The sequence below is a fragment of the Lepidochelys kempii genome, chromosome 3 (genome assembly GCF_965140265.1).
Source record: "Lepidochelys kempii isolate rLepKem1 chromosome 3, rLepKem1.hap2, whole genome shotgun sequence".
Classification (NCBI taxonomy): Eukaryota; Metazoa; Chordata; order Testudines; family Cheloniidae; genus Lepidochelys; species Lepidochelys kempii.
The window spans coordinates 129,516,711-129,529,523 of NC_133258.1; the positions used below are offsets into that span (position 1 = coordinate 129,516,711).

General features: G+C 45.0%; 1 protein-coding gene across 5 annotated transcripts in view; it reads left to right on the top strand.

The window, feature by feature from the left end:
* Positions 1-12,813, top strand: part of TBP (TATA-box binding protein) — a 30,055-nt gene that overhangs the window by 2,649 nt on the left and 14,593 nt on the right. For 2 of the 5 annotated variants that reach the window (XM_073338007.1, XM_073338003.1), the window contains exons 1-4: positions 4,829-4,929; positions 7,622-7,863; positions 9,733-10,058; positions 11,472-11,559. In XM_073338007.1, coding sequence (XP_073194108.1) covers positions 7,810-7,863; positions 9,733-10,058; positions 11,472-11,559 — 468 coding nt within the window. In that variant the 5' untranslated portion in view covers positions 4,829-4,929; positions 7,622-7,809. The other 3 variants (XM_073338006.1, XM_073338004.1, XM_073338005.1) reach the window with 3 other exon arrangements.

A 12,813-nucleotide genomic window follows, 5' to 3' on the forward strand; every position in this document is an offset into this window, starting at 1 on the left:
GGAAGGCCAAAACACAACTGGAGTTGCAGTTAGCAAGGGATGTGAAGGGTAACAAGAAGGGTTTCTACAGGTATGTTAGCAGCAAGAAAAAGGTCAGGGAAAGTGTGAGACCCTTAATGATTGGGGGAGACAACCTAGTGACATGATGTGGAAGAAGCTGAAGTACTCAATGCTTTTTTTGTCTCGATCTTCACAGACAAGGTCAGCTCCCACACTGCTGTCCTGGGCAACACAGTATGGGGAGGAGGTGAGCAGCCCTCAGTGATGAAAGAACAGGTTAAGTACTATTTAGAGAAGCTGGATATGCACAAGTCCATGGGTCCATATCTAATGCATCTCAGGGTGCTGAGGGAATTGGTTGATGTGATTGCAGAGCCATAGGCCTGTTATACCAACAAAATAAAAACCAGCAGGATCTTATTAAAGGGGAAAAGGCAAAATGCCACATTTATTGTGAATAGAGAAAGAATCATAGTAAGCAGTTAGTTATAGCTATAACATTCCATTCAGTTTCATATTTATTCACACGTTCATTCATACACACACACACAGGTTCTGCAAGGTTGTTATCATAGTTACCAGCCTTAGAGTTGCTCATGCCAAGCCACTGGCCAGATGGCCTGGACATGAGGAGGGAGCAGCGCCTCGTCAGATGCATATCTGATGTTCCTGGAAGTTGGTTTGCAGAATCAGACCCCAAAGTTCTCACTTTCTAGAGTCCATTTTTATAGGAATTTCTTCCTATGCCAGTCTGGGAATTGCTTCATCATGCTGTTGCTGAATCAATCAGCAGATGGCACATTCCTGATGGCTCCGTGCTGCCAGATGTTATCTTGTTCTTTGGTTCTCCCATTCTTGAGGCTGTTGGGTGGATTCCAGTCTGCCCTCCGGGGATCCTCTGGTTATTTCCACTTGACACCTTCTTCAGCCAATGGACACTGAATTCTTAGGTTGGCACCTCCCTGATCATTCAGTTATTATCCACACCAAGCATCCATCCACATACATCCTCTATCTCTATTTTAATCACAGTTGTTAACAAAGCAAGATGAATACAACAAAAGGGCGGGGAGTCTCTGGGTGCTGTTTCTATTGTTACAGAGTATTGCTTTGAGGTTCCCCACTCCTCCCCCCACACGCTCTTGTTAAACCCTGGATTTGTGCTGGAAATGGCCCACTTTGATTATCATACACATTGTAAGGAGAGTGATCACTTTAGATAAGCTATTACCAGCAGGAGAGTGGGGTGGGGGGAGAGAAAACCTTTTGTAGTGGTAAACACCCATTTTTTCATGCTTTGTGTGTATAAAAAAGATCTTCTATACTTTCCATAGTATGCATCCGATGAAGTGAACTGTAGCTCACGAAAGCTTATGCTCAAATAAATTGGTTAGTCTCTAAGGTTCCACAAGTACTCCTTTTCATTTTGCTTTGAGTCTCTCTCTGTGTGAGTAGTTGTTGTTACAAAGAATTGCTTTGAGAACAGACTCTGTCTTAGAATGTATTAACACAATTAGCAGCTTACAAGTTTCACACAGAGGGAGAGAAACAGTACCAAAAACCAAGAGACCTCTTAATTAGTAATACCCTGGAATTTAAACTGTGGGGTGTTAGGATATAGATATTCAGGCCTGTCGGTAAAGGCCTGTACTCGAAGAATTTAGGTGTATTCTTATTACTTGGCTAGTTATAGAGGTATAAAAGAGAGAATCAAAATCACTGTCTGCTGGTGTAAGGTCCTTCTCTTACTGTGACAGTCTGAGGCCTGTTCTTAGGCTAAGGCCTTTGGCTAAGCAGCAGAGGCAGCCATGAAGTGGGAAGCCAACGGTCACATCCTTACATTCCAAACTAGTCACATTGAAATAAGGTGCTATTGGGCTGTTAGGAATACAATCCTGTCCTGATAGTGCCCATCACCTTCAGAGAAAGGGAAGTGCCTAGAAAATGTAAAAGGAAACTTAGTTTGATAGCATCCTGTTTGGCAAGAACTCGCTTATCAATAGCTGGGATGCGAAATCCTCACTTCTGTATTGTTTTGTCATTATAGCTCCCACTTTGCTATTGTTTGTGTATATAATCTCTGTCTGGTTCTGTGATTGTCCCTGTCTGCTGTATAATTAATTTTGCTGGGTGTAAACTAATTAAGGTGGTGGGATATAATTGGTTACATAATCATGTTACAATATGTTAGGATTGGTTAGTTAAATTTCAGGAAAATGATTGGTTAAGGTATAGCTAAGCAGAACTCAAGTTTTACTATATAGTCTGCAGTCAATCAGGAAGTGAGGGGGTGGGGGAGATGGGAACAGGGAATGGGGGTAAGGAAATTGTAATCATGTTTTGCTAAAGGGGGAAATGGGAACAGGGAATGGGGGTAAGGAAATTGGAATCATGTTTGGCTAAGGGCAGGAATGGGAACAGGGACACAGGTGTAAAGCTCTGTGGTGTCAGAACTGGGAAGGGGGACACTAAGGAAGAAAACTGGAATCATGCTTGCTGGAAGTTCACCCCAATAAACATTAAATTGTTTGCACCTTTGGACTTCGGGTATTGTTGCTCTCTGTTCATGCGAGAAGGACCAGGGAAGTAAGTGCGTGAAGGAATAAGCCCCCTAACATGGGGAATCAAACTCATTTGTGATTTTAATACAGAACTACTTTAATATGATCCAACAGGCCACTATCTCTGGAAACGTGGTGACCAGGGGAGGTCCCGGATGACTGGAAAAAGGCTAATGTAGTGCCAATCTTTAAAAAAGGGAAGAAGGAAGATCCTGGGAACTACAGGCCAGTCAGCCTCATCTCAGTCCCTGGAAAAATCATGGAGCAGGTCCTCACGGAAACCATTTTGAAGCTCTTGGAGGAGAGGAAGGTGATCAGGAACAGTCGACATGGATTCACCAAGGGCAAGTCACGCCAGACCAACCAGATTGCCTTCTATGTTGAGATAACTGTGGCTCTGTGGATATGCAGAAAGCAGTGGACGTGATATATCTTGACTTTAGCAAAGCTTTCAATACAGTCTCCCACGGTATTCTTGCCAGCGAGTTAAAAAAGTATGGATTGGATGAATGGACGATAAGGTGGCTAGAAAGCTAGCTAGATTGTCGGGCTCAACGGGTAGTGATCAACAGCTCAATGTCTAGTTGGCAGGCGGTATCAAGCGGAGTACCCCAGGAGACAGTCCTGGGGCCGCTTTTGTTCAACATCTTTATTAATGATCTGGATGATGGGATGGATTGCACCCTCAGCAAATTTGCAGATGACACTAAGCTGGGGGAGAGGTAGATATGCTGGAGGGCAGGGATAGAGTCCAGAGTGACCTAGACAAATTGGAGGATTGGGCCAAAAGAAATCTGATGAGGTTCAACAAGGACAAGGTGCAGAGTCCTGAACTTAGGACAAAAGAATCCCATGCACTGCTACAAGCTGGGGACCGACTGGCTAAGCAGCAGTTCTGCAGAAAAGGACCTGGGGATTACAGTGGATGAGAAGCTGGATATGAGGCAGCAGTGTGCCCTTGTTGCCAAGAAAGCTAACAGCATATTGGGCTGCATTAGTAGGAGCACTGTCAACAGATGAAGAGAAGTGATTATTCTCCTCCATTTCGCACTGGTGAGGCCACATCTGGAGTATTGCACCCAGTTTTGGGCCACCCACTACAGAAAGGATGTGGACAAATTGGAGAGAGTCCAGCAGACGGCAATGAAAATTATCAGGGGTCTGGGGCACATGACTTACGAGGAGAAGCTGAGGGAATTGGGCTTGTTTAGTCTGCAGAAGAGAAGAGTGAGGGGGGATTTGATAGCAGCCTTCAACTACCTGAAGGTGGGTTCCAAAGAGGATGGAGCTCAGCTGTTCACAGTGGTGGCAGATGACAGAACAAGGAGTAATGGTCTCAAGTTGCAGTGGGGGATATAAGGAAACACTGTTTCACTAGAAGGGTGGTGAAGCACTGGAATGGGTTACCTAGGGAGGTGGGGGAATCTCCATCCTTAGGAGTTTTTAAGGCCCGGCTTGACAAAGCCCTGGTTGGGATGATTTAGTTGGTGTTGGTCCTGTTTTGAGCAGGGGATTGGACTAGATGATCTCCTGAGGTCTCTTCCAACCCTAATCACCTACGATAGGACACCATCTTGCATGCTGCCCTGCTGGAGGGCCTGTACAGAGTAGTGTGGCATCAAGGACTGTGATTTTTATTGTTTTTCCCATCCTTTATGGAGCCATTTATAGAGACAAAATAACACTGAAGGAGACTTGTCTTCTACCCCACCCAGGAACCAAATCTACAAAGTTCAGATTTGTATCATTTTGGCTCCCCCTCGTAAGATTGCCACCTGTCCAGGTTTTCCCAGGATCGTAGCTGTGCCAGGGGATCTGTAGGGTGCTCAGGACACACTGCCAGCTGTCCGGATTCGTGGGCTAAGGATCGTCCCGCATTGCCCCCGTTGTTGGTCCCGCAGAGGTGGCAACTCTGCCCACAGCCGGCTCTGCGGGGCAGTGGGAGCTGGCGGTGAAATGCAATAAACCCAATACAGACATGGCGGGGGCTGTGACCGCTGGGGGGCGGGGGGCTGCGGCCCGGGGCTGCTCGCAGCGGGTGGTTTTGGGGGGGTGTCTTATTTGCGGGCGCTGGGTTCTCTGGCAATAAACATCCCCCAGGGGGGGCCCCGCGCTGGGGGGGGGCGGGCGACCGGGGCTCACTCGCCCGCGCGGCGCAGCGGAGGCGGGATCGGGGCCTCTCCCGGGGCTTCTCCTCCCAGCTGCGCCCTCGCTCGGGGTGGCCAGGGCGGGAAAGGGCCCGGGCGGCTGCGGGCGGAAGTGACGCGTTATGCGCGCGCCGGAGCAGGGCGCGGGGGCGGGCTGCAGCAGGTGGGGTTCAGCGCCGCCGCTGGGTCTGTGCAGCGCCTGGGGGGAGCTGGAGCGGCAGGTACCGAACCCCCCCCCCCCGGCCCCGGGCAGAGCCCGCGGGGTCCCGAGGCAGCGGCGGGGCGCGTGTCTCTCCCGGGGCCGGCAGCCGCCGCCGCCGCCTGGTGCGAGGCTCCCCCGTCCCGAACCTGCCCCCGTAGCCCCGGCTTCCTCCGGGACGGGACTGGGCAGCGGCCGCCGACCCCGGTCCGACCCCGCGGCCGCTTCTCCCCGCGGGCTACACCGGCCACGCTTCGCGCGGGGCGGCCCGGGCCCGGGCTCAGTCTCGGCCCCTTCCCGCCGCCCGGGAGCGGTCCCGGCCGTGCCGCGCGGAGGCCGCGGTGCCTTTGCCCGAGGCCAGACAGTGAGAGGTGGGTTCCCAGCCCCGAGCTGAGCGCGGCCTTTCTGGGGCTTTCCTCGCACAGGCTTGTCGGGGGAGCGCCGTCTTGTAAAACCTCTTGTGTGCAGAAAAGAGAAGCTGCGCTTCTTTCTGTACGTCTGTTATCTAGCCCCTCTCTGGTGCTCTGGCCTTCCTGAGCCTGTTGGCGTGACTAGGAGGGTTGGAGACAGGATTGGGGGGCACTGATGAGTTCAGTGTCGTCCCCATAAGCCCATCACTGTAGTATGTCGGCAACAGTAATTCTGATTGGGCCCGTGACACTGACTCCCTTGGTGTGATGTTGGACAAGTCACTAAGCTGCCTTGTCTCTTTCCCCATCTGCAAAATGGGAACAAGGCAGTATTGGCAAATCAGCCCTCACCCAGCCGCCTGAGGAGATTAGTTATTTGTTAGCCAAATAATATATCCTGAGGTGTTCATGATCACCCTCATAGTGAAAGGGAGGGTAAATCAGGTTTCATTACAGTATTTTGGGGTAACATAATTATGTACAATATTAGATTATTAAGAAGCTTATTGTTAAGTGCTTTGAAGATGAAACATGCTATGCAATTACTAAGTATTATTACATAGTCAAACCTCCTGTTGAAGTTAGTGGGATATTCTTCCATCAGAAGTATTGGTTCAGGCTATCCATAAGTACACAAGTCCCATTCGTGTTTAAAGAGTTCCTCTTGCTATAACTTCATATGCATTATTTTGCGTTAATGCTTAGTACTAAGGGGGGAAGCTCAGTGGCACTGAAGGCAGGATATCCTCAGAAGTCCCTTGCCTGTGGAATTTGTTCCTTGCACAAATGTAGCTAAACTCAAAACAGGCCTTATTTACACTGTGTTGCAAGACCTTTGTCTAGTCTTTCTACTAACGGTGGGTCAAGGAATCCCTGGTAAAAATAAGCAGCTGAACAGGTTTTCTTCAAACTTTCAGAACATTTACCTCAGGGCTGGAAGTGAGTCTGAGATTTCAGCCCAACAGGTAATTGTTTTAGGAAGCTGAAAGTTACTAGAAGTGTTTGATAGGGGGGTATTCTATTTTAAGCTTCTAAGTGCCCTGTTGTTAGTGCAGCAGTGTAATTCAGGAAAATCAGAAGATTGCTGTGTGCATTAAAAAGATATGCATATATGTCAATTGGAAAACCCCAATTTTTTTCTAACTTTTTTTCTACTCTGTACGGTGCATGTAATTCTTTGGTGAAATGTCTCAGTGCTTCATTTTTTTATCTGGATTTGGAAAACGAGATTCTTTTTTCTTTCTGATTTTAATAATGTTTTGTTGTTAAATCATTTCCAGCAGCTCAGGCTTCAAGAACAATCCCACAACAACAAATGAATGTACAAGCACAAGGACTAGAAATCTTGGTTTCAAACTAGTGAAGTTACTGTAGATTACCAAAATAATTTAAAAAACATATGGAAGTACTTTGGTGCCATTTCGAAAAAATCAGACCAAATTCTACCCTCAGTTGTACCAGGGCACTGTGACTGAAATCAGTTGAGTCAAACTGGTGCAGTTGAGAATAGAGTTGGGTCTGCTGTGTTTTGGAAGCACTAATCAATATATGATGAGCTATAAATATCAAATTCACTTTATTTAGTATCTTGGTAAAATTTGTGCAACATTTGAGTATCTCGTATTAATTTTAATGCAAAGATGTAATCTTTTAGTGAAATATTAAGACACAATAATTTTAATATTATATGAATGAATCTACAAACATAGATTTCTGCTACATTATGTTTAAAACTTAAGTGAAATATATTACGTGTGTTTTGGTGGCAAAGTTTGAAATCATTATAACTAAAGGCTCAGCCCTGCGAACACTTAGGGTATGTCTACATTAGAAATGCTACATTGGCACAGGTGCGCTGCTGTAGCATAGACACTAACTACAGCAATGGAAGGGGGGTTTTTCCATCTCTCGTAAATCCATCTCTCCGAGAGGCAGTAGGTAGGTTGATGGAAGAATCCTCCCACTGACCTACAGCTTTCTACATCAGGGATAGGTGTAGAAAAGGGGAACTGTGTGTCTCAGATGTGAATTTTTCAGACCCCTGAGCAATGTAGCTAGGTCAATCCAACTTTCTACTGTAGACCAGCCCTTAGACATGTGTGTAGTCCCACTGACTCCAATGGGCCTGTTCGTATGTGTAAAGTCACACACCTACATAAGTTCTTGGTGGGAGTGAAGTTTCAAAGGCAGTATAATGTGCACAAAGAAACATATTTAAGGACTGCTATGTTAAATGGCAGCTGGATGTAATCGTACAAGTTTTTTAAACATACGGTTATCAAGAGACTACTTTTTCCCTTTCAGGTTTTGGCTTGTATTTTAGACCTACTACACAGACTTTTCTGGAGCTGATGTTTTCATAACGTTTCAAGAGTTGCTGAGAAACTGGTTGCTGGAATGCTTTAGGGGGAAAAAACCCGTGAGGGTGTGGAATTATTTTTTATTGAATTGGTGGAATTATTTCTATCCTGACCAAAGAAGTAACTGGAATCATGGATCAGAACAACAGCTTACCGCCCTACGCCCAGGGGTTAGCATCCCCTCAGGTAAAAAAACCCCACAAATTATTTCAAATTTACTCATGAGATTAATTTCTTTGTAAAAGAGATTTCAGTTTCTTGCATGTAACCTGTCTTGAGTAACAATATGGATGCTTATGGATAGGAAAGATTGTTTAGAACCTAGCAATATGAACGTGCTTATTTGCTAGAGAAGAGTTTAACATTTGTTGCTTCTGGAATTACTTTATAGGATAACAGGTACTAAGATAAAAAGTAGTTAGTTGTAATCTCTGGAGTATTTTCCTCCATTTCATCTTCAAACATGTAGATTACTATTTTTTTTGTTTTTAAATTAAACTACAATTTCATTGCAATTGGGTTTTTAACAGTATTCTCATTTTCCAGATGTTAAAGTACAATTGTTCTGCAAATATCAAATTTTCTTGTGTGAATTGCTTATCTAAAACAGAAGAATATTAATAGGGCACTAAAAAAAAATCCAGTTGACAATTAACTAATTAAAAAAAATAAATCCACTTTGTGGTAAAGCCCTCTTTCACATGCACACACACAAAAGAAAATTCTTAAGGGTTTTTCTACTTCCCTGTAATGTTTATAAGGATCTCTTCAGTATGGGAGAAACATTCATCCTTGATGTAATTCCATTGACTTTAATGTAAACACATTATGTAGTGGAAAGGGAGAAACTGATTATTCAGATGCACAGTGTAAGCAAATTAATTAAATAGAAAAATACGTTTTTGTAAACTTAAGGTTTACATGAATGGAGATTTCAGAAATATACAAATATATGGAATTCTCATTCTTTCTCTGTTTACATTTAAGTAAAACGAATGTTAAGTCCATTTTAGTGGTAACATCTGAAATATTTGAATTTCAAAAATTTGAGCCTGGAGTGCCCATCACCCCCAAATATCACTGCCATTGGCACCCCAATTAGTTTCTTTGGTCAGACAACTGAGCATTAAATTGACATGAGCCTGAATTCCCTTTTAATTTCTGGAGGTTCTCTCCTGGTCACGTTTTGAAGCATACCTACAAGGTGATATAAGGAAGCTGCCACTGCTAATGCTGTATCTCTTCTTTTTATAAAAGGACAACTTCAATCTTCAGGGCTTTTAAGTAGGCATTTTCCACAAGCACCAAATTAACTGGGTTTGTTTTTGTTTTTTTTAAGTGAGAGCTGTTAGATATTAGCATATTCATCAGGAAAACAAAGCCCTGGAGTATACACTGAAGAGAATAATGCTTCACTGGCTAGTGGAGAGGAGTACTTGACTGGATAATTTAATGGAGATAAAAATAATTCTAAGTACTGTCCAGTAAAATGAGCTTCTAAGGCCTGGCCTACGCTACAGAATTAGGTTGACACAAGGCAGCTTATGTCGACCTAACTATGCAAGTGTCTACTCTAAAATTTCACTCCTGCTGACATAACTGCCCTGCTAGGCTGACTTAACTCCACCTCCATGAGAGGCACAGAATCAACGTTGATGTAGTTCGGTCGACGCAGTGTCAGTGTAGATACAGTGTTGCTTATGTTGACTGTTACTGCCCTTCAGAAGCTGTCCCATAATGCCCCACACTGACTGTACAATCAGTACAAGCGCTCCTGGTGAGGACGCTCGCCGCTGACTCCAGGAGTGTGGTGTGTACAAGCAAAAGTGATTTAATTACCGTGGCAACAGTATGCCAGCGTATGTTAGGTCGACATAAATTTGCAGTGTAGACATGCCTTAAGAGTATTAATTTCTAACAAATCCCCACTCAGGCTGGACATGTACAAACCACCATTCTTGTTCTTAACCTCATGCAACAAATGTTTGATTTTTCTCATAAAAGTAAATGGACTCGACTGAACTCATGCTTTATTCTTTATACTCTCTTCTTTAGGGTGCCATGACTCCTGGAATTCCAATTTTTAGCCCAATGATGCCCTATGGCACTGGACTGACACCACAGCCTGTCCAAAGCAGCAACAGTCTGTCTATTCTGGAGGAACAGCAGAGGCAGCAGCAGCAAGCAGCACAACAGTCCACATCGCAGCAAGCCACACAGGGAACATCCAGTCAAACACCACAGCTCTTCCATTCACAGACGCTTACGACAGCTCCTTTACCAGGAACCACGCCACTCTATTCCTCTCCCATGACGCCTATGACCCCAATAACGCCTGCAACACCTGCATCTGAGAGCTCTGGGATTGTGCCACAGCTGCAGTGAGTGTGCTTCATATATTTTTATTATATATTCTCTTCCTCCCATACAATGAGCCTTTTAAAGATTTAGTGACTCTGATGATTTTAAACTTCTGTTAGCGTGGTGGTTCAGTAGTAGAAGTGGGACTTCTGCTGGTCTTTGTTAGCCGTATATCTAATATGCACTGGGTTGGGCCGCTTAATGTCATCCTATGTCTTCATGTGGTAGCTTTATAATGCTGTAACTGTTTTCGGCTATATTCGGTTTCCAAAGTCCCAACAAACCTGGCGTAAAATGTAATCCGAATTGACAATCTAATATTCCAAAATACATATAGCCTTAAATGTATTCTCAGCTGTAACCTACTGAAAGCTTGCATATTGTGTGTTTTTAAAATAACCTCTGTCTCCTGGTTATACTAGTTTGTTAATGAGAGGCTTATTAAAATTGAAAATATATATCTACGGTGGAAAGAGAATTAAAAGGGGGAAAAAACCCTGTTAGTCAACTATAGATGGAATTGTCTCTAATATTTTGTCTTGTTTTCTAGTTGACTACGGAGTATGAATTTATGTTCAGGGAAGAAAAATATAGAATTAGTTCAAGGCATTGGATCTGAAAATCTTTTTCACTGTACTTAGCAATAAAGGGAAAACACTAATTAAACTCTTTTTCTTTTATGGCAACTTATAGAAAAAGTGCCAGTGGGCATTTTGTACTCAACCTTATTTTTGAGTGCAGATGACATTCTAATATGCAAGGGGTCGGCAACCTTTGGCACCTGGACTGTCAGGGTAAAGCCGTTGGCAGGCTAGGCCGGTTTGTTTATCTGGCGCATCCCCAGGCATGGAGCCCCGCAGCTCCCACTGGCTGCGGTTCGCTGTTCCTGGCCAATGGGAGCTGCGGGAAGCGGCATGGGCCAAGGGATGTGCTAACCACTGCTTCCCGCAGCTTCCATTGGCCAGAAACAGCAAACCACAGCCAGTGGGAGCTGCAGGGCTCCGTGCCTGCGGATGCTCCAGATAAACAAACCGGCCTGACCCGCCAGCAGCTTCACCCTGACGGGCCGGGTGCCAAATGTTGCCAACCCCTGTAATATGCTGTGATATAAACTCAAATTAGCTCTCTAAATTAACAAAAATCCTTTGTTTTTAACTGTTGAGAAAGACGGAAACCTTGTGATATGTGGGGAAAATTGAGAGAACTTTAATGTAAATCAGTTTGATCGTTGCTACCACCCATGTGCTAAACTAATCCTCGGTGTAACTCCATCACAGTCAATAGTGTTAAACTACAGATGTATCTGACCCAATCAAACCTGCTTGAACAGCAAAATCTCAGTATCTAGTCATGTAAGGTTTAAAAAGAGAGAGATTCCAGGAATCCTTCATTAAATCTAGCCTTACCAACTAATCTCTCTAACTTGTCTTCAGGAATATTGTATCCACTGTGAATCTTGGTTGCAAACTTGACCTAAAAACCATTGCGCTTCGAGCCCGAAATGCTGAATACAATCCCAAGGTAAGAGAGATGTATTCGATTTGAATGGGGGACAGACTTTTCACTAGCCATCAATGAAACAAGTCTTAAGTGTAGTCTGCTTTTAAAAATTTTGATCATAGAGCTATACCAGCAAAACCCACCTATTGTCAATGTTTATATGAGAAAAAAGACCTTATAAAAAGAGATTGTCAGTAGAGCTTATATTGGTTCAGGAAGTGAAATGAGTTGTACTGGAAAAAGCATTTCTGTACTGGTATATCTGTGTCTACACTGGGGCTTTTGCTGGTGTAGAAAAATCACACCCCTAACCAATGTTGCTAGATTGGCAAAAGCTTCTTGTGTAGACCTGTCTGTAGTAGTTTAAACAGGGAGTCATGTGCTTCCTGCTCTCAGGGGCTCCTACCTCCCACTTCTTTACCATCTCCATCCTCAAGTGTAATTGTAGAGTCAAATTTATTTGTTTCCATTGTGGGTCTGTGTAGTTCAAAGCCAAGAGCCGTGGCTTCTTAGAGCCTCTACGCCAGCGGTTCTCAAATTGTGGGTCATGACCCCATTTTAATGGGGTCGTCAGGGCTGGCTCAGACTTGCTGGGGCCCGGGGCCAAACCCGCACCACCCGGGATGGAAGCTGAAGCCCGAGCGCCACTGCCCAGGGTTGAAGCCAAAGCCTGAGGGTTTCAGCCCTGGGTGGCAGGGCTCAGGTTACAGGCCTCCTGCCTGGGGCTGAAGTGCTTAGGCTTTTCTCCTCCCCCCTCACCCCAAGAGTGGTGGGGCTCGGGCTTCAGTCCCCCCTCCTGGGGTCATGTAATAATTTTTGTTGTCATAAGGGGGTCGCGGTGCAATGAAGTTTGAGAACCCCTGCTCTGCACTGTGAATTGACGGTGTTTGAGCACAGTTGTTAACATGGCTGGCAACCAGTCCCTCCCAAGATTCACTTCTCTTTTTGGTTCCATGATATTCAACTGAGATTTGCATTATCGTAGCAAAGGACCAAATCAGGGCCCCATGGTGCTAGGTGAACCTATAAGAAGACAGGTGTCAGTTTCAGGGCAACTGCACCTGTATTTCCCCCTTCCATGGTCCACCAAGGGCACTGATTTACAGGTTTCCAGTGCCCAGCCATCAGGCCTCCTGGGCAGAGACCCACATCTCAGTGCATTCTGACAAGGGTTTTTAAGGCTGCACAGCTCCCTGATTTACACTGATATCCCCAGCAAGCCAGACTGCCTTTTTGCCATCTCTTTGATGGGTATGACCGGTGTGTTGCCCGCAG